General features: G+C 45.3%; 1 protein-coding gene across 2 annotated transcripts in view; it reads left to right on the forward strand.

Annotated features, from left to right (window-relative positions):
• sema3bl (sema domain, immunoglobulin domain (Ig), short basic domain, secreted, (semaphorin) 3bl) overlaps positions 1–20,207 on the forward strand; it is a 196,309-nt gene that overhangs the window by 87,503 nt on the left and 88,599 nt on the right. For both annotated transcript variants that reach the window (XM_072581859.1, XM_072581858.1), the window contains exon 2: positions 4,275–4,435. In XM_072581859.1, coding sequence (XP_072437960.1) covers positions 4,275–4,435 — 161 coding nt within the window. The remainder of the gene's footprint in view (positions 1–4,274; positions 4,436–20,207) is intronic.

Consider the following 20,207-nt stretch of genomic DNA (forward strand, 5'->3'; position numbering starts at 1 on the left):
ACCTCTTAGCCCAGCTCTGCAGCTTATCTATGCCTCTCTGTAACCTACAACATCCTTCGTCACTATCCACAACTCCGCAAACCTTAGTGTTGTCTGCAAATTTACTAACCCACCCTTCTACGCCCTCATCCAGGTCGTTTATAAAAATGACGAACAGCAGTGGACCCAACACCGACCCTTGTTGTACACCACTAGTAACTGGACTCCAGGATGAACATTTCCCATCAACCACCACCATCTGTCTTCTTTCAGCAAGCCAATTACTGATCCAAACTGCTATATCTCCCACAATCCCATTCTTCCGCATTTTGTACAATAGCCTACTGTGGGGAACCTTATCGAACGCCTAGCTGAAATCCATATACACCACATCAACCGGTTTACTCTCATCTACCTGTTTGGTCACCTTCTCAAAGAACTCAATAAGGTTTGTGAGGCATGACCTACCCTTCACAAAACTGTGCTGACTATCCCTAATCAAATTATTCTTTTCTAGATGATTATAAATCCTATCTCTTATAACCTTTTCCAACACTTTACCAACAACAGAAGTAAGGCTCACTGGTCTATAATTACCAGGGTTGTCTCTACTCCCCTTCTTGAACAGGGGAACCACATTTGCTATCCTCCAGTCTTCTGGCACTATTCCTATGGACAATGATGATTTAAAGATCAATGCCAAAGGCTTGGCAATCTCCTCCCTGGCTTCCCAGAGGATGCTAGGATAAATCCCATCTGGCCCAGGAGACTTATCTATTTTCACACTCTGCAGGATTGCTAATACCTCTTCCTTGTGAACCTCAATCCCACCTAATCTAGTAGCCTGTATCTCAGTATTCTCCTCAACAACATTGTCATTTTCTAGAGTGAATACTATCGAAAAATATTCATTAAGTGCTTCCCCATCTCCTCTGACTCCACACACAACTTCCCACTACTATCCTTGATTGGCCCTAATCTTACTAGCGTCATTCTTTTATTCCTTAAATACCTATAGAAAACCTTAGGGTTTACCCTGATCCTATACTCCCACAACCTCTTATGTCTCCTCTGAGCTCTCTCTTTAGGTCTTTCCTGGCTACCTTGTATCCCTCAAGCACCCTAACTGAGCCTTCACATCTCATCCTAACATAACCTTTCTTCTTCCTCTTGACCAGAGATTCCACTTCCTTCGTAAATCACGGCTCTCGCGCTCTACAGCTTCCTCCCTGCCTGACAGGTACATACTTATCTAGGACACACAGGAGCTTTTCCTTGAATAAGCTCCACATTTCTAATGTGCCCATCCCCTGCAGTTTCCTTCCCCATCCTATTCTTCCTAAATCTTGCCTAATCGCATCGTAATTACCTTTCCCCCAGCTGTAACTCTTGCCCAGTAGTATACACCTATCCCTTTTTTTTGTTTGTTTACAGTGTGGAAACAGGCCCTTCAGCCCAACAAGTCCACACCGACCCGCTGAAGTGAAACCCATTCCCCTACATTTACCCCTTCGCCTAACACTCGAGGCAATTTAGCATGGCCAATTCACCTAATATGCACATTTTCGGATTGTGGGAGGAAACCGGAGCACCCAGAGAAAATCGACGCAGACATGGGGAGAATGTGCAAACTCCACACAGACAGTTGCCCGAGGCTGGAATCGAACCTGGGACTCTGCTGCTGTAAGGCAGCAGTGCTAACCACTGAGCCACCGTGCTGCCCCCTTTCTATCACTAAAGCAAACATAACAGAATTGTGATCGCTATCACCAAAGTGCTCACCTACTTCCAAGTCGAACACCTGGCCGGGCTCATTACCCAGTACCCAATCCTATGTGGCCTCGCCCCTTGTTGGCCTGTCTACAAACTGTGTCAGGAAGCCCTCCTGCACACACTGGACAAACTGACCCATCTATAGTACTCGTACTATAGTGTTCCCAGTCAATATTTGGAAAGTTAAAGTCCCCCATGACAACTACCCTGTCTCTCTCACTCCTATCGAGAATTATCTTTGCTATCCTTTCCTCTACATCTCTGGAACTATTCAGAGGCTGATAGAAAACTGCCAACAGGGTGACCTCTCCTTTCCTGTTTCTAACCTCAGCCCATACTACCTCAGTTGACGAGTCCACAAACATCCTTTCTGCAACTGTAATACGGTCCTTCACCAACAGTGCCACCGCTCCACCCCCCCCCCCACCCCACCCCACCCCCCTCTTTTACCATCTTCTCTGTTCTTACTGAAACATCTAAATCCTGGAACCTGCAACAACCATTCCTGTCCCTGCTCTATCCATGTCTCCGAAATGGCCACAACATTGAAGTCCCAGGTACCAACCCATGCTGCAAGTTCACCCACCTTATTCCAGATGCTCCTGGCGTTGAGGTAGACACACTTCAAACCAACTTCCTTGCTTGCCGGTGCCATCTTGCGCCCCTGAAACTTGATTTCGGACCTCCCTACTCTTAACCTTTTCTATGCTCGAACTGCAATTTTGGTTCCCATCCCCCTGCTGGATTAGTTTAAACCCACCCCAATAGCCTTAGCGAATATCCCCCCCAGGATATCGGTACCCCTCTGGTTCAGATGAAGACTATCCTGCTTGTAGAGGTCCCACCTACCCCAGAAAGAGCCCCAATTATCCAAGAATCCAAACCCTCCCTCCTGCACCATCCCTGTAGCCACGTTTTCAACTCCTCTCTCTCCCTATTCCTTGCCTAACTAGCACGTGTCACAGGCAACAAACCAGAGTCTGTTCGTCCTAGCTCTAAGCTTCCATCCTAGCTCCCTGAATTTTTGCCTTAAATCCCCACCTCTCTTCCTATCTATGTTGTTGGTGCCTATGTGGACCACGACTTGGGGCTGCTCCCCCTCCCCCTCCCCCTTAAGGATCCCAAAAACACGATCAGAGACATCACGAACCCTGGCACCTGGGAGGCAACACACCAACAGCAAGTCTTTCTTGTCCCCACAGAAACTCCTATCTGTCCCCCTTAATGACTACTGCTCCGCTCCACTTCCCCCTTCCCCTCTGAGCAGCAGGGACAGACTCTGTGCCAGAGCCCTGTGCCCCACTGCTTTCCCCTGGTAAATCGTCCCCCCCAACAGTATCCAAAACGGTATACTTATTGTTGAGTGGAATGGCCACAGGGGATCCCTGCACTGCCTGCCGGTTCCCTTTCCGTCCCCTGACTGTAACCCATCTGCCTTTTTCTTGTACCTGAGGAGTGGCTACCTCCCTGTAACTCCTCTCAATAACCCCCTCTGCCTCCCAAATGATCCAAAGTTCATCCAGCTCCAGCTCCAGTTCCCTAACGTGGTTTTCGAGGAGCTGGAGTTGGGTGCACTTCCCGCAGATGTAGTCAGCAGGGACACTAGTGGTAACCCTTACCTCCCACATTCTGCAGGAGGAACATTCAACTGCCTTCTCCTCCATTCCCACTATTCTAAATTCCCAAAGAGACTGTTGAAAAAAATAAGAAATAAAAAATAAACTCGTTACCTTACTAATCTGGCACACAGAACCTTTTTTTTGGTTAGAGGAGGAGGATGGTTGGGAGACACTACCCGAGTAGTGTTTCGGGTAACACAACCACACAAATATATGCCTTCCCAGAAGTCCTTCGCTCCTCCTTCGCACCTCTCAGCAAATGGAGGTCCAACTCCCGAGGCAAGTTCCTTTTAATGCAGGAAAACTCACCCTTCCCAGCAGCCCTTGCTTCACCAATCCTCCTCTCCTTGCCACTCTGGTAAAATCATAAGCTTGTTGGGCTATAACCTGGTGTTGTGTGACTCCTGACCTCATCCAACTCAGGACCCTGTTCCCACTTTCACCCCAAGCCCTTTGACCCCCTTTGCTCACCTCCACCTCGGTCAAAAGCATTGTTAAAAGAACATTTTCTGACACCTTTTTATTCTAAAGAAGCACCATACCAGAATCGAAACTCTGTTTTTCTCTGTCCGCACATACTGCCAGACCTGTTGAGTTTCTCCAGCATTCTCTGTGTTCATTTCAGAAGCATCTGCAGCATTTAGTTTTTATTATACCAAAGGTTTTTCAATGGGCCCATTTCCAATTGTGCATATCCTCCTCTGCTGTCTCTGTTAAGTGTCACATTAGTTGTTCTCCCAGCAAGTCTCACCTAATGGTCTCAGTAGACATTGTCTGGGTGGGCCAGCTGCCAAGCCCATTGGAAGGTGCAGTGACACATTCTAATTCCCTGCTAACCTAATGGCTCAAAGTGCTGGCAACGAGTGGTGGGTTGACTCAACATTATTGCTTTCTTTGCTTCAGATCTCTTGGCAGCCAATCGATCAGTCATGTTCTTTGGTCACCGTAGTTTCCTGGATTTCCGCTCGATGTTCCTCGATGAGTACCACGACCGTCTTTTCATTGGAGCCAAGGATGCCTTGTACTCACTCCAGCTGGACCAGACAAACATTGATGCCCAAGAGGTAATCCACTTTCTCATGTTGTTGTCTGGCATGCATGTCACTCCAGATAGATGGGGGGCACGAAGGGGTTTGGGCATGAGAAGGACGCCATCTTAGAATTGGAACCAAGCCCATCTAAAAGGAAACCCAGGAAGTATGGGAAGAACGGGTGGCACGGTGGCCCAGTAGTTAGCTCTGCTATCTCGCAGAACCGGGGACCCAGGTTCGATTCCACCCTTGGGCAGCTGTCTGAGTGGAATTTGCACATTCTCCCAGTGTCTGCGTGGGTTTCCTCCCATTGTCCAAAGATTTACAGGTTAGGGAGAATTGGCTGTGCTAAATTGCCCACAGTGTTCAGGGATGTGTAGGTTAGGTGCATTAGTCAGGGGTAAATATAGGGTAGGGGAATGGGTCTGGGTGGGTTACTCTTCAGAGGGTCGGTGTGGACTTGTTGGGTCGAAGGGCCTGTTTCCACACTGTGGGGATTCTATGATTCTAATGTTGGAAGTGTGGAATTCTAAAGATGTTGAGTGGTGCAATAGTCAGAATGATTGGAACACTCCATAAATATATTGTAGGATTAGAAGAATGTGGTGAGGGTGACATTCTGACTCTCGTATTCTCTGGATGGCATGGTGCCCTTGGCGACAAATTCCACCAAACCTTCGGGCCAGTGGGCAGCTGCTCGTGGAAAAAAGCTGGAGATTGAACAGGGTGGAGAAATACGGAACATTTTGGGGAGGTGAAGCAAGGGCAGGTTGACCGAGGAATCATGACTCAAGGAGACCCCAGGAAGGGTTAATTGAGGTGATGCCATTACACGAGGGCCCTTTACTGAAGTAGAAGGGTTAAAACCAGGGGGCATAGATTTATAGCATTTGGTGCCAGGGTCAGAGGGGTGATCTCTTTCACTAAGAGGGTGGTGGTGACTTGTAAGTAACAGCAAGAAAGGCTGGGACAGGCAGAAACACGCACCCTGTTTAAAATGTCATAGAGTTACACAGCACCGAAACAGACCCTTCGGTTCAACTAATCCATGCTGATCAAGTTTCCCAAACTAACCTAGTCCCATCTGTCTGCATTTGGCCCGTATCCCTCTAAACCTTTCCCTTTCATATACCTGCCCAAATGTCTTTAAAATGTTGTAACTGTACCTGCATCATCCACCACTTCCTCTGGCAGTTCATTCCACAGACAAACCACCCTCTGTGTTGGAAAAAGTTGCCCCTCAGGTTCCTTTTAAATCTTTCCCCTCTCACCTTAAAAATATGTCCTCCAGTTTTGAACTCCTCTAACCTCGGGAAAAAAATACCTTTGCTATTTACTTTATCCATGTCCCTCATGATTTTATAAACCTCTGTAAGGTCACCCCAGTGGAAAAAGTCCCAGCCTAGTCAGCCTCTCCTCATAGCTCAAAACCTCTAGAACTGGTAACATCCTGGTAAATCTTTTCTCCATCCTTTTCAATTTGATAATATCCTTCCTATAGTAGGGTGAATAAAATAGTACACAGTAGTCCAGAAGTGGCCTCACTAATGTCCTCTGCAGCCACAACATGACATCCCAACTCTTATACTCAAAGTTGTGACCAATGAAGACAAGCATATCGAATGCCTTCTTCACCACCCTACCTACCTGTGATGCAAATTTCAAAGAATTATGTACCTGAACCCCTAAGTCTCTCTGTTCATCAACACTCCCAGGGCCTTACCATTAACTTTATAAATCAAACGCCTCATCTTCTGCCTCGGAACACTTCAACCCCAGGGCATCAATGTGGACTTCATCAGGTTCCTCATTTCCCCTCCCCCCACCTTACCTCAGTTCCAAACTTCCAGCTCAGCACTGTCCTCATGACCAGTCCTACCTGCCTATCTCCCATTTCACCTATCCGTTCCACCCTCCTCTCTGACCTATCACCTCCATCCTCACTCCCATTCACCTATTGTACTCTTTGCGACCTCCCCAGCCCCCCCTCCACCATCCACCCCCCCCCCCCACCCCTCCCCATTTATCTCTCCATCCTGGAGGCTTCCTGCCTCTATTCCTGATTTGAAACGTCAATTTTCCTGTTCCTCGGATGCTGCCTGACCTGTTGTGCTTTTCCAGCACCACTCTGATCTAACCTCTGGTTTCCAGCATCTGCAGTCCTCACTTTTACCCTGTATAAATCAAAACCTTGTTTGTCTTACCAAAATGCAATACTTCATATTTAACCAAATTAAACTCCTTATCTGTTTGAAGAGCTGTGACCCATGGGATTATGGACAAGATACAGGAAAGTGAGATCAGCGTAGGTAGTACCAGGTAGAAAACATGGGTCAAAGGGCCTCTTTCTGTTGAAATATTCTGACTGATTATTTTCAGCAGTTCCTTGCTTTAGGATGGTGATGTCTGAACCACCAAGAAGAATGGAAAGATAATTAAGAAATTAAGATGAGGTGATGCCAAGCTGGGGCCTGGGGATGGGGTGGGGCTGGGGGGTTTGTCAGTTCATAGAATGGAGTTGGGGTGAGGATATCTGAGCTAGCGAGGATCACTATGAAAGGATAATCTGGTGGTTGCTGTCTGAATATCAGCAGGAGACAGAATGTGGAATGATTTATTTGCTGTTTAAGAAGGAGGGAGGAACGATTAGAAAAATAAAATAATTTGCATTTACATCATGCTTTACGTGCCACCAGTATGTCCCGATTTACTTTGTCAAGTCCCTGTTGTTACAAGACAAACACATAACTAATTCCCACACAAAAAAATCTCTCAAAACAACAAAGAGATGTGGAAACTTAATTGTGATGACCTCTGTTGAGGTAATACTGATGACCAGTGGAAGAGTCACCAATGGGGCCTAAGTAGAAAGAGTTAGCATATTTCTATTATATTCTTGAATTTGTTTTATTTTGAAAGTTATTTTTCTTTATGAATTTAGGAATGTGCAGTGTTTGATTTACATGACGTAATATTCTAATGGTCAGGTCCATAGATCAGAACCCGAGTACTGTACGTATTTTAAATTTGTAATTAAACTCACATTTGTATTGCAAAATGTATTTTTCAAAAAGGTTTAAGACAGCCAAAAGTGACTGTGGATGTAAATTAAGCAGCTATCTTGACAGGAAGACCCAAGGAATGTCACACCTAGAAATGCGAAGGGAAGTTTAAACAACTGCCTTCAAAGGGGGAAAGAGCCAAGCCAAGACAGACTGGATCGAGATCTGATTTTTATTATTCATTCACAGAATGTGGGCATCACTGGCCAGGCCAGCATTTATTGCCCATTCCTAGTTGCCCTGAGGGCAGTTAAGAGTCAACCATATTGCTGTGGGTCTGGAGTCACATATAGGCCAGACCAGGTAAGGACAGCAGTTTCCTTCCCCAAAGGATATTAATGAACCAGATTGTTTTTTCCTGACAGTTTACATTGGCTTCATGGTCATCACCAGACTCTCAATTCCAAATTTTTATTGAATTCAAATTCTACCATCTGCCATGATGGGATTCGAACCTGAGTCTGCAGAACATTCCTAAAGTCTCTGGATTACCAGTCCAGCAATAATACCTATCACCTCACCTTTGTAGTTTGTTATGACTACAAAGATAACTAGGCTGATAATCCTCCTGCCCAACTCACCACTGGGGATTATGCATCAAACTCTTTTGTGTTTTTCACTTTGAAGAATATACAAAGATAAGGAGTTAAAGACCAGTTTCAACTCTACTGGAGTGGGTTCACAAGACTGAATGCCATCATGTGTACTAGTCTGGGTTTAAGCATTAGTGTGCTCTGAAAGTCACAATTACAGAACGTTCCCTGAGTCACCCCTGTGCTGCAGGTAAAGACACTCATGACTCTCAGAGCTAGGTTAGCTAGGTAAAAGAATGAAGGAACAGGACAATAAAAGGCTTCTCTCTCACCCTGAATACTACAATTCGCTCATAGACTAAAGCAACAGGGCTAGAGAATCCCGACCAATTTGCAAGACAGGGGTCATGAACCTAACTCTTCAACTACCAATGCCAACGCATAACCGTCACTGCAACAGCCAGAACATTCAACTCTCTGCTCTTCATAAACGAGTATAAGACCCATCACTCTTTCATCTCTTAATTCAGTTCTGAAGAACTTGACTGGAAATGTTAACTCTTTCTTTCTCCGCAGATGCTGCCAGACCTGCTGAGTTTCTTCAGCGCTCCCCCTTTCTTTCTGATCATAATGTTTTCATTTTTTTTGTGATGTGAAAGGCCTTGCAGAATCTAACTGCAACTTTTACATTGCTACAAGAGGAAAATCAGATTTGCCTGAAGTTCACTTTAAGTTGCTCTTTTCTGTCGTGCAACTAGAGGACTTACTGAGTTCTTACATTCCTGGCAGGGAGGAGTGCAAGGAACTGTTCATGTGACACATCATAAATCAAACACATAGAAATACGTTTGCGATTAAAGGAGACGGCACGGATAAATCAATCCTCAAATTAATTGTAGCAATAACTTTGAAAGAAAATACCTTGGCATATGCATCATTGATGAGACCAGTTCAGGATCAGTCACCTCAGTGTCCAATAGATGGTAATGCTAAATTCTGCCTGAAAGAGAATTTAATGGGATGACAACAACTTATAATCAGTTTAACCTTCACCAAACTAATTGAATAAATCTGGGAATCTGAGTTACAATGGATACAGCTGACACCCTTTAAACCTTCTACCAGCATTGGAGCCTGTGACCCAGTTACAAGGAAAACACTTGAAAGCCAAGAACAATTAGTGATTAGATCAAGATGATTTCACTTGCTACCGTGTCAGGAACGCCTAAAGCTCCTATTTCACGGCTACATGTTATTCTAGCAAGCCATCTAAACAGTGTGGATCAGGGCTGAAATTAATTGAAAATCACCAAGCTTGCCAGGATAAATAAGGAGTAGCTTAGGCCAGTTTTTATGCAAGTTCCAGCCTTTTTCCACCAAACTGCGAAGGGATTGTGAAAGGCCTATGTGGCCATTTTGGGTTATTACCAAGGTCAAAGTAATGTAAGGTGAGAGACCATTTGTGTTCGATAGTCTGTTTCAGTTTCTCCTCCCCTGACCCTGCAATGCAAATTAGATTAGATTCCCTACAGTGTGGAAACAGGCCCTTCAGCCCAACAAGTCCACACCGACCCACTGAAGAGTAACTCACCCAGACCCATTTCCCTCTGACTGATGCACCTAACACTGTGGGCAATTTAACATGGCCAATTCACCTGACCTGTACATCTTTAGACTGTGGGAGGAAACCAGAGCACCTGGAGGAAACCCACACAGACACGGGGAGAATGTGCAAACTCCACGCAGTCGCCTGAAAGTAGAATCGAATCCGGGTCCCTGGTGCTGTGAGGCAGCAGTGCTAACCACTGAGCCACCATGCCACCCTATAGGCCAGGGGACCCATCTAATACTACTTAATGTTTTTGAATCTCTGCTTCATTGGAATTTTTTCTTATGTTAGTCACTTGCTAACCTAGGCAACCAGTCTCAATTAGAATAAATCTTCTCTATGAGAAACCAGGAACAAGACTCGTCCTCACAATGGGGCAAGCATCAGGCAAAGTGCCAACCATCCAAAATCAAAATACTGCCAATGCTGGAAATCTGAAATTAAAATGAGAAGTTTTAGAAAATACTCTTCATATCTGTGAAGAGAGGAACAGAGTTAAGAATTACTTGAGATAAACTTTAATCAGGAGAAAAGTACGGATGAAATGTTACAACATTAAACGCTATGGGCCAAGTGCTGGAAAATGGGATTAGAATAGATAGGTTGGTGCAGACTCTTCTGCGCTGTATGACTTAGAATGCAGAAGAATGAAAGTGTAAAAGATTTTACATGAGTAGAAGCAATAGGGGATGGGGTCGAGGGCAGCATACAGAAGGTCAAAAGGGAAGATTTGGGGTTGGGATTAGGGTTGGGTTTAGGTTTGGGGTTGGGGTTAGGGTTGGAGTTGGCTTTGGTTTGGATTTAGGGTTGGGCTTGGGTTGGCTTTAGGGTTGGGGTTGGGGTTAAGGTGAGGGTTGGGTTCAGGGTTGGGGTTGGGTTTGGGGTTAGGGTGAGGGTTGGGTTTAGGGTTGGGGTTGGGCTTAGGGTTAGGTTCGGGGTTGGGGTTGGGGTGGAGGCTAGGGGAGAAAACAATGAAATATTTCATGACTCAGCAGAGTTAAAGAGATCTACAGCCACTGGAAAAGGCCCTTCGGCCCATTGCGTCTATGCTGACCAAAGCGACCACTGAACTATTCTAAACTCATTTTCCAGCACTTGACCAATAGCCTTCTGTTGAAAGCGTGGCCCTGGGAAAAGCACAGCAGGTCAGGCAGCATCAGAAGACTCAGTGTTTCGGACATTAGCCCTTCATCAGGAGTGCCCAAAATGTCGACTCTCTTACTCCTCGGATGCTGTGCTTTTTCTAGGATCATGCTTTTCAGCCCTGACTCTCCAACATCCGCAGTCCTCACTTTCTCCCAATAGCCTTGTATGCCATGGCATCTTAAGTGCACATCTTAATACCCCTTTAATGTGCTGAGGGTTTCTACCTCTCCCACCCTTACAACGAATGAGTTCCAGATTCCCACCACTCACTGGGTGAAAAAGTTTTTCCTCACATCTCCTGTCGACCTCCTTCCCCTTACCTTAAAACTTTGAGTGCCAGCACTTTGAATGAACTGTCAGCTTCACTCCTACCCCACCACCACCCCCAGGTCATTGATCCCTGTCTACCCTATCTATGCACCTCATGATTTGATACAACTCAAAAGAAGCCAGAGTGGTGCAAGATATTATAAACAAACAAAAGTTGTGTCTACCATGAATGGTTATAGAGAAACCTTCGGAAGTGATAAAGAAAGAAACAAGACCAAACCAGAGACACAAAAACCAAAGGGAAAAGCCACTTAGAACATGAAGAAGGCTGAGAATTTGGTCAAATGTTGTTTGATTTTGAGGTGCAGGGCTGGGTGTGGAAGTCTCAAGGAGAGGGGTTGAGGCCTAAAAGGATCAGAAGAGGAAGATTGATGGAGAGGTGGGTGGGTAGGGAGAGCATCTGCACCTCCACCTCACAAACCTGCCATGGGCTAGCTTAAAGTTCGGCCTGTCGAGTTAAACAGCACAGAAGGAGGCCATTCAAGCCATCACAGCTGTGCCAGCACTTTGAATGAACTGTCAGATTCACTCCGCCCCCCCCACCACCCCCCACTATTTCCCCATAGCTCCACAGAGTTTCAGTTTCTCCAATTGCTTTTTGAATCTGCTTGCAAAATGACCACTTGATGTAGTGCCATAAACCTGGTTCAATGGCTCTTTGTATTTTGCAACAGAACTTAGCGCTGGGCCTCATCAGAGATTGTAGGTCGGGGGGGGAGGAGGGTGAACGGTCTGGTCAAAGAGGTACGTTAAAGGAGCATCTTTATTTGAAGAGCGAGAGTGACGTGGAGAGGCAGATACACTTCGGAAAGTATCTGAAGAGCTGAGGTCCAGTATCCAAGGGCTCAGTTGTCAACCATTGGTGTAGGGAAACTAGAGATGTGCAAAGCATATCCTTCCAGACTATTAATTGTGTTTAAAGTGACCAGCTCACTTCCAAATGAATCCCTAAACCTCTATGTTCCTCCAATTCTGGCCTGTTCCTTGTTTATTATCACTTTAGGTCTGGTTCTATTGTCATAGAATCCCTACAGTGCAAGAAAGAGGCCATTGACCCAATGGGGCTGTTTTCCTTGGAGTGTTGGGTGACCTTATAGAGGTTTATAAAATCATGAGAGGCATGGATAGGGTGAATAGTCAAGGTCTTTTTTCCCAGGGGAGGGGAGTCCAAACCTAGCAAGCACAGGTCTAGGGTGAAAGGGGAAAGATTTAAATGGGACCTAAGGGGCAACTTTTTCACGTGTATGTATTGAATGAGCTGCCAGAGGAATTGGGGGGAGGCTGGTACAATTGCAACTTCTAAAGGCATCTGGATGGGTACGTGAATAGGGATGGTTTAGAGGGAAATGGGCCAAATGCTGGTAAATGGGACTAGATAAGTGTAGGATATCTGGTCAGCATGGACAAGTTGGACCAAACTGTACATCTCTATGAGTCTGCATCTCACCCCTGTAACCCTGTATGGGTTTTTTTTTAAACCATAGCTAACCCACCTAACCTGCACACCTTTGGACTGTGGGAGGAAACCAGAGCAAACCCACGCAGACACGGGGAGAATGTGGAGTTTGTAATCACCCAATACTGGAATCAAATCTGGGTCCCTGGTGCTGTGAGACAGCAGTGCTGACCACTGAGCCAAAGCCAAAAACCTTAACTCTGTGTCCTCTAGTCACTGACACTGCTCCACCCTCCAGACCCCTGCAAAATCCCCTGGCCTTGGTGACTGGAAGTAGTTTATACCTATCTATTCAATCAGAAGCACTCCTAACCATTGAGGCTGGACATCAGCCAAACAGAACCTTTCATGGATTGCGTGAGTTGAGTATTTTTCCGAAGCAAGCAAATGGGGCGCTTCTAAGAAAGAGATTTGCAGCATTTAATGAAACAATGACAAGCAGGTGCTGATGCTGGCCATGGGCTGATGGCAAATTGACTAAATATTATCCTAAATGCAGGGTGTTATCACATCCATTACATACTATGACAAATTGTTTCCGTAAGCACATCAGTATATATATAACTCAAAGATATAGGGCTGCCAGAGAATGACTGCACAGGAATCCATTCCAAATGAGTGACTCGAAAGGTAATGGGAGGAAATGATAGGATGTGAACTTTCTGAAATCAAGCCAGGTTATATAGAATTACAGGGATTTTGCAGTTCAGATACAGGCCACTCCATGCAACTGCAGAAGGGAAATGCTCAATCCATTATAACAGATTTAATAACAGACTATTTGGAAACAGTGACTAGACTAGACATTTATTAAAAAGGGGAATCATGCTTGATAAACCCAATGGAACTTCACAAGGATGGAACTTGTCAAAGGGAAGCCAGTGGATGTGGCTTACTTGAACTTTCAGAAAGCTTTCGATAAGGTGTCACACAAGAGATTAGCATGTAAAATTAAAATGCACAGTATTGGTGTAAGGTACTCAAATGATGAGAGAACTAGCTGGCAGATAGAATTAGAATCCCTACAGTGTGGAAACAGGCCCTTCAGCCCAACAAGTCCATACCAACCCTCCAAAGATAATCCAACCCAGATCCATTCCCCGATATTCGCCCCGACCTACACATCCCTGAACACTATGGGCAATTTAGCAGGCCAGTTTACCTGGCCTCAGATCTTTGGATTGTGAGAGGAAACTGGAGCACCCAGAGAGAACCCATGCAGACATGGGGAGAATGTGCAAACTCCACACAGACAGTCACCCAAGGCTGGGATCGAACCCAGGTCCCTAGCACTGTTAGGTAGCTGTGTTAACCACTGAGCCACCAAGAATAAGAATGTAATGTCTTTTACTGAATGGGAGTCAATGACTGTTGGGGATCAATGCTTGGACCCCAGCTGTTCATAATATATATTAATGATTTGGATGAGGAAACTACGTGTAACACCTCCACATTGACAGATGACCCCAAGCAGAGTGGAGGGTGATCTGTGAGGAGGATGCAGGGATGCTCCACTGTGATTTGAACAAGTTGAGTGAGTGGGAAAATGCATGGCAGATGAATGCGAGGTTATCCATTTTGGTAGCAAAAACAGGAAGGCAGATTATTACATGAATAGTGCTAGAATAGTGAAAGGTGAAAATAAAAAAAAATGCACAGGATGTGGGTGTCACTGGCCAAGCCAGCGTTTATTACCCTAATTACATCAAGTGTCAACCCCATTGCTGTGGGTCTGGAGTCACGTGTACACAGACCAGGTAAAGATGATAGTTTTGTTCGTAAAGGACATTAGTGAACCAGATGTTTTTTTTTCCTGACAATCACTTCATGGTCATCATCAGATGACTCCTAATTCCAGATCATTATTAAACTCCAATTCCACCATGGCAGGATTTGGAAGCAGGTCCACAGAATGTTATCAGGGTTGCTATATTAATCGTCGAGCCAGAATACCACTCAGCGATCGTCTTCCCAAATGCAACAGGGGCATCTTTGTACACCAGTCACTTAAAGTAAGCATGCAGGTGCAGCAGGTGGTGAAGAGGCAAATGGTATGTTAGTTTTCATAGTGAGAGGATTCAAATACAGGAGAAGGCATGTCTTGCGTCTATTGTACATGACCTTGATGAGGCTAATTCAAGAACAGTTCTGGTCTCTTTATCTGATGAAGGATACTCTGGCTATGGACAAAGTACGACAAAGATTTACCACACTGATTCTGGAGCAGGGCTGATGAATGAAATGAGACTGGAACATTTCGGACAATATCCACTGGAGTTTAGAGGAATGAGGGAGGATCTCATGGAAACCTATGTAGACAGGGTAAATGCAGGAAGATGTTCCCAATGACCAGGGAGTCCAGTCCAAAAGGGTCGCAGCTTAACGGTATAGGGTAGACCATTTAGGATTGAGAGGAATAGAGATTTCTTCTCCCAGAGAGTGATGATCTTGTGGACATCTCTGCCACAGAAAGTGGTTAAAAACCAAAACACTGAATGTTCTCGAGAAAGGTTGGCACTATGGCACAGTGGTTAACACTGTGTGTGTGTGTGTGTGTGTGTGTGTGTGTGTGTGTGTGTGTGTGTGTGTGTGTGTGTGTGTGTGTGTGTGTTTGTGTGTGTGTGTGTTTGTGTGTGTGTGTGTTTGTGTGTGTGTGTGTGTGTGTGTTTTCCCCCACAGTCCAAAGATGTGCAGTTTAGGGGAATTGGCCATGGGAAAGTGCCGGTAGTGTTAGGAGCAGGAGTAAATGTAGGGGAATTGGTCTGGGTGGGTTGCTCATCGGAGGGCCAGTGTGGACTTGTTGGGCCGAAGGGCCAGTTTCCACACTGTAAAGAATCTAATCTAATCTAAAAAAGAGATAGACGTGAGCTCTAAGGGCCAAAGGGATCATGTGGCAAGAGGAGAAAAGTGAGAATACTGAGTCGGACGATCAGCCGTGACTCGAAGGACTGATGGGCTGAATGGCCTACTGCTTCTACTTTCTATGTTTCTCATTGATCTGTGCTTCTCCCACCCTTCTTCATCTCCTCCTGAGATAGGACGTTGGTTAGACCACTTTTGGAATATTGTGTGCAATTCTGGTCTCCTTCCTATCAGAAAGATGTTGTGAAATTTGAAAAGGTTCAGGAAAGATTTCCAAAGATGTTGCCAGGGTTGGAGGATTTGAGCAACAGAGAGAGGCTGAACAGGCTGGGGCTATTTTCCCTGGAGCGTCGGAGGCTGAGGGGTGACCTTATAGAGGTTTATAAAATCATGAGGGGCATGGGTAGGGTAAATAGGCAAAGTCTTTTCCCCAGGGTGGGGGAGTCCAGAACTAGAGGGCATAGGTTTAGGGTGAGAAGGGAAAGATATAAAAGAGACCTAAGGGGCACCTTTTTCATGCAGAGGGTGGTATATGTGTGGAATGTGCTGCCAGAGGAAGTGGTGGAAGTTGGTATAATTGCAACATTTAAAAGGCACCTGGATGGGTATATGAGTAGGAAGGGTTTGGAGGGGTATGGGTCAGGGGCTGGCAGTTGGCAATGGATTGGGTCACGATATCTGGTTGGCATAGACAAGTTGGACTGAAGGGTCTGTATCCATGCTGTACATCTCTATAACTCTGTAAAGGGTTGTCCAATCTAAAGAGATTGCTGAGACTGCTGAAGGTTAACATCCAAGTCCAGTGGTTAATTGGAAAGGCCAATGGACTTTATTTCGAAGGGATTGAAGTGGAAAATGAGTGAGGTTTTGCTGTAAATACTAGAGCCTTTGTCAGACCACAGCTGGAATATTGGGAGCAGTTCTGTGCATCGTATCAAAGGAAAGAAATGCTCAGAAGTCACATGACGAAGGAGCAGTACTCCGAAAGCTTGTGATTGCAAATAAACCTGTGGGGCTATAACCTGGTGTTGTGTGACTTCTGACTTTGTCCACCTCAGATCCACACTGGCGCTTCCACATGAAAGATATACTGGCACTGGAGGCAGTCCAGATCAGATACGCAAGGCTGATCCCAGATATGGAGCGTGTCTCCTATGAGAAGGTCCATTGGAATGAGAGCAGGCCTCATTGAAGCATGCAAGATTTTTAGAGAACTTGACAGGGTAGAGGTGGAGAAGTTGTTTCCCTTTGTGGGAAAGTCTAGGTCCCAGAGGGAATGATCTCAGAATGAGTGGCTTCATGTCAAAGACAGACTTGAGGAGGAATTTCTTCTCTGAGGATAGTGAACCCATGGAATCCTTTACCAGGTCTGTCAAGGCCTGGTCATTAAATATGTTCAAGGCTATGATAGATTTTTAATCAGTAAGGGGATCAAAGGTTATGGGGAAAAGACAGGAAAAGTGGAGCTGAGGATTTCATTGAATAGCATTGCAGACACGATGGGCTGAGTGGCCTACTCTTGCTCCAACATCTTATGGTCGATTGGAATTCTCCAGAGTTCAGAAAATAGGGAGTGGATCTTATCAAATCGTATGAAAATACTGAGCATGTTGGATAAGATCAATGTTGGAATGCCAGCCAGGAGTTGCAATTCTCCATGGGGTGACAGCAGGATCAGATCTGATTTACAGCACACCTTGATGGTGTCTCAATGTCCCGAAACCTGCAGAAGGCCCTGGGATTTAGTGTGGGTGGCTATTACCTCCAATGAGCAGGACGTTAAGCTTCTTGTTCATCAGCTGGACAGGGTAAGAAGGAGAAGCCAAACAGCGTTAGAGAACAATCACTGGGTTCAATGTGAGGAAAACTAACCAGTCACTCGTGCATATAGACCATGATACCATAAGACCAAGGAATGGGGTGGGCAGTTTAGCCCCTCGAGCCTGCTCCACCTTTCAATAGGATCATAGCTTATCCGACATTCCTCACATCCACATTCCTGCCCTTTCCCTGTAACGCGTGATTCCCCAATTGATCACTAATCTATCTCTGTCAGCCTTAAATATACACAAAGACTCTGCCCCCACAGCTCTCTGTAGCAAGAAGTTCCGAAGACTTCCAACTGTCTGAGCAAAGAAATGCTTCCTCATCTCAGTCTGAAATTGACACGCTTTTATTCTGAGACTATGCCATATGACACTAAAGACTAAAACACTTAGTAGAAGACTCACTCCACTCCACCCAAGAATTCCTGAAGACCATCAAAGACACCAAGGTAGAAGAGGATGAAATAATGGTCTCTTTTGACGTAACAGTCCTGTTCACACCCATCAATGTCAACCTGGCCAAGGAAACACTGACTACACTATTAGAAGAACCAAAGACACATACACCAAACACCACCCACTTCACCTTCAACAACAAAACCTACAGACAAATCAATGGAACACCCATGGGATCTCCGATATCAGGGTTCTTAGCAGAGGCAGTAATGCAGAGACTTGAACAAACAGCTCTGCCAACCATCCAACCCAAACTTTGGGTCCACTATGCAGATGACACCTTTGTCATCATTAAATATAACAAATTAGAGGAAACGTTCAAGACCATCAATAATACCCTTACTGGCATAAAATTCACTAAAGTGGGGGAAAACAACAAAAACTGCCATTCCAAGATGTCACAGTAGAGCGAACAGCCAATGGGGAACTTCAAACCACCGTCCATAGGAAAACAACACATACGGACCAAATATTGAACTACAAAAGCAATCATCCCAACACCCACAAATGAAGCTGTATCAGAACATTATTTCAATGAGACACCACACACTGCAGCACTGAGGAACTATGCAGAACAGAGGAAAACTACCTATACAGTGTATTCAAAAAGAACGGGTACCCAATGAACAGTCTGCTGATTTCTTATCAACAAACCCAAACAAGCAGACAATACACGCCCAGAAACCCTAGCCACTCTGCCCTACGTCAAAGACATCTCAAAAATGACTGCCAGACTACTCAGACACCTTGGCATCATGGTAGCCCACAAACCCACCAACACACTAAAACAGCAGCTAATGAACTTGAAAGACCGTATACAGGCAACAACCAAAACTAATGTCATTTACAAAATATCTTGCAAGAACTGTAACAAACACTACATTGGACAAACAGGCAGAAAACTAGCCACCAAAATACATGACCCACTCTTACCAGTATCCTTACATACAGATGAGGAAGGACACTACTTTGACTGGGACAACACATCCATCCTAGGACAAGCCAAACAGAGACACACACGAGAATTCCTAGAAGCATGGCATTCCAGCTGGAATGCTTTCAACCAACACATTGACTTGAATCCCATTTACCACCCTCTTTAAAAATTGAACAGGAAATGACATCACCAACCCAATGAAACCTAACCACATAAATAGAAAGCTGGTCACTAACACCAGTGCTTCATCTGGAGGCTCACTGATGATGTTACCTAGCATAGTGATGAAATGTCTGAAAATGAACCTTCCAACTCAGTCAGCAAACCTACATCCAGAACCTCAATCTGAGCTACAAATCTTCTCAAAACTCGCTAACTATGCCCTCTGGTTCTAGATTCGCCCACCAGGGGAAACATCCTCTCAGCATTTACCCTGTCAAGCCCCTTAAGAATATAATACCACCTCTCATTCTTCTAATCTCCAGTGAGTAGGTTCCCAACCTGTTCAACCTTTGCTCATAAGATAATCCCTCAATACTGGGGATCATTCAAGTGAACCTTCTCTGATATGCCTCCAATGAAATGAAATCTTTGCTTAAATAAGGGGATGGAAACTGCTCACAGTACTCCAGATGAGGTCTGACCAGAATCTTGCATAGTTGAGTAAGACCTCCCTATTCTTATACTCCAACTCGCTTTGAAATAAGGGCCAACACTCCATGAGCCTTTCTGATTACCTGCTAGCTCTCTATGTATTGATCTTAATGCAAAAAAGATAGCTGTTTCACCAAAGCTTTTCACCTTTCCTTTCATCTTGATGTTGTACCTTTCATTACAGCCATTTGACCTTTTTTTAGTGAGGGGTGAGGCTGCTGGCCCAGTGATATCCTGCCTTCTCCTGCTACACAACAACCATGACTCCTGTCTACCTTGGCTCCTCATGTTATGCAGTATGCACACCCAGTTCTTCACCGTCCCAGTGAGGGAAGAGTTCACCTTGAGGCCTAAGTACTGTCTCCCTGAATCCAGAATCAAAGTCAGGCTCCCTCTTTCTCCTCCTGAAGCCATTAAACTAGGACTTATTGTTGTGGTTCTGTTCGCTGAGCTGGGTATTTGTGTTGCAGACATTTCGTCCCCTGTCTAGGTGATATCCTCAGTGCTTGGGAGCGTCCTGTGAAGCGCTTCTGTGATCTTTCCTCCGGAATTTGTAGTGGTTTGAATCTGCCGCTTCCGGTTGTCAGTTCCAGCTGTCCGTTGCAGTGGCCGGTATATTGGGTCCAGGTCGATGTGTTTGTTGATAGAATCTGTGGATGAGTGCCATGCCTCTAGGAATTCCCTGGCTGTTCTCTGTTTGGCTTGTCCTATAATAGTAGTGTTGTCCCAGTCAAACTCATGTTGCTTGTCATCTGCGTGTGTGGCTACTAAGGATAGCTGGTCGTGTCGTTTCATGGCTAGTTGGTGTTCATGGATATGGATCGTTAGCTGTCTTCCTGTTTGACCTATGTAGTGTTTTGTGCAGTCCTTGCATGGGATTTTGTACACTACGTTGGTTTTGCTCATGCTGGGTATCGGGTCCTTTGTCCTGGTG

Source organism: Chiloscyllium punctatum, chromosome 12, assembly GCF_047496795.1.
Source record: "Chiloscyllium punctatum isolate Juve2018m chromosome 12, sChiPun1.3, whole genome shotgun sequence".
In the NCBI taxonomy this organism is placed as follows: Eukaryota; Metazoa; Chordata; class Chondrichthyes; order Orectolobiformes; family Hemiscylliidae; genus Chiloscyllium; species Chiloscyllium punctatum.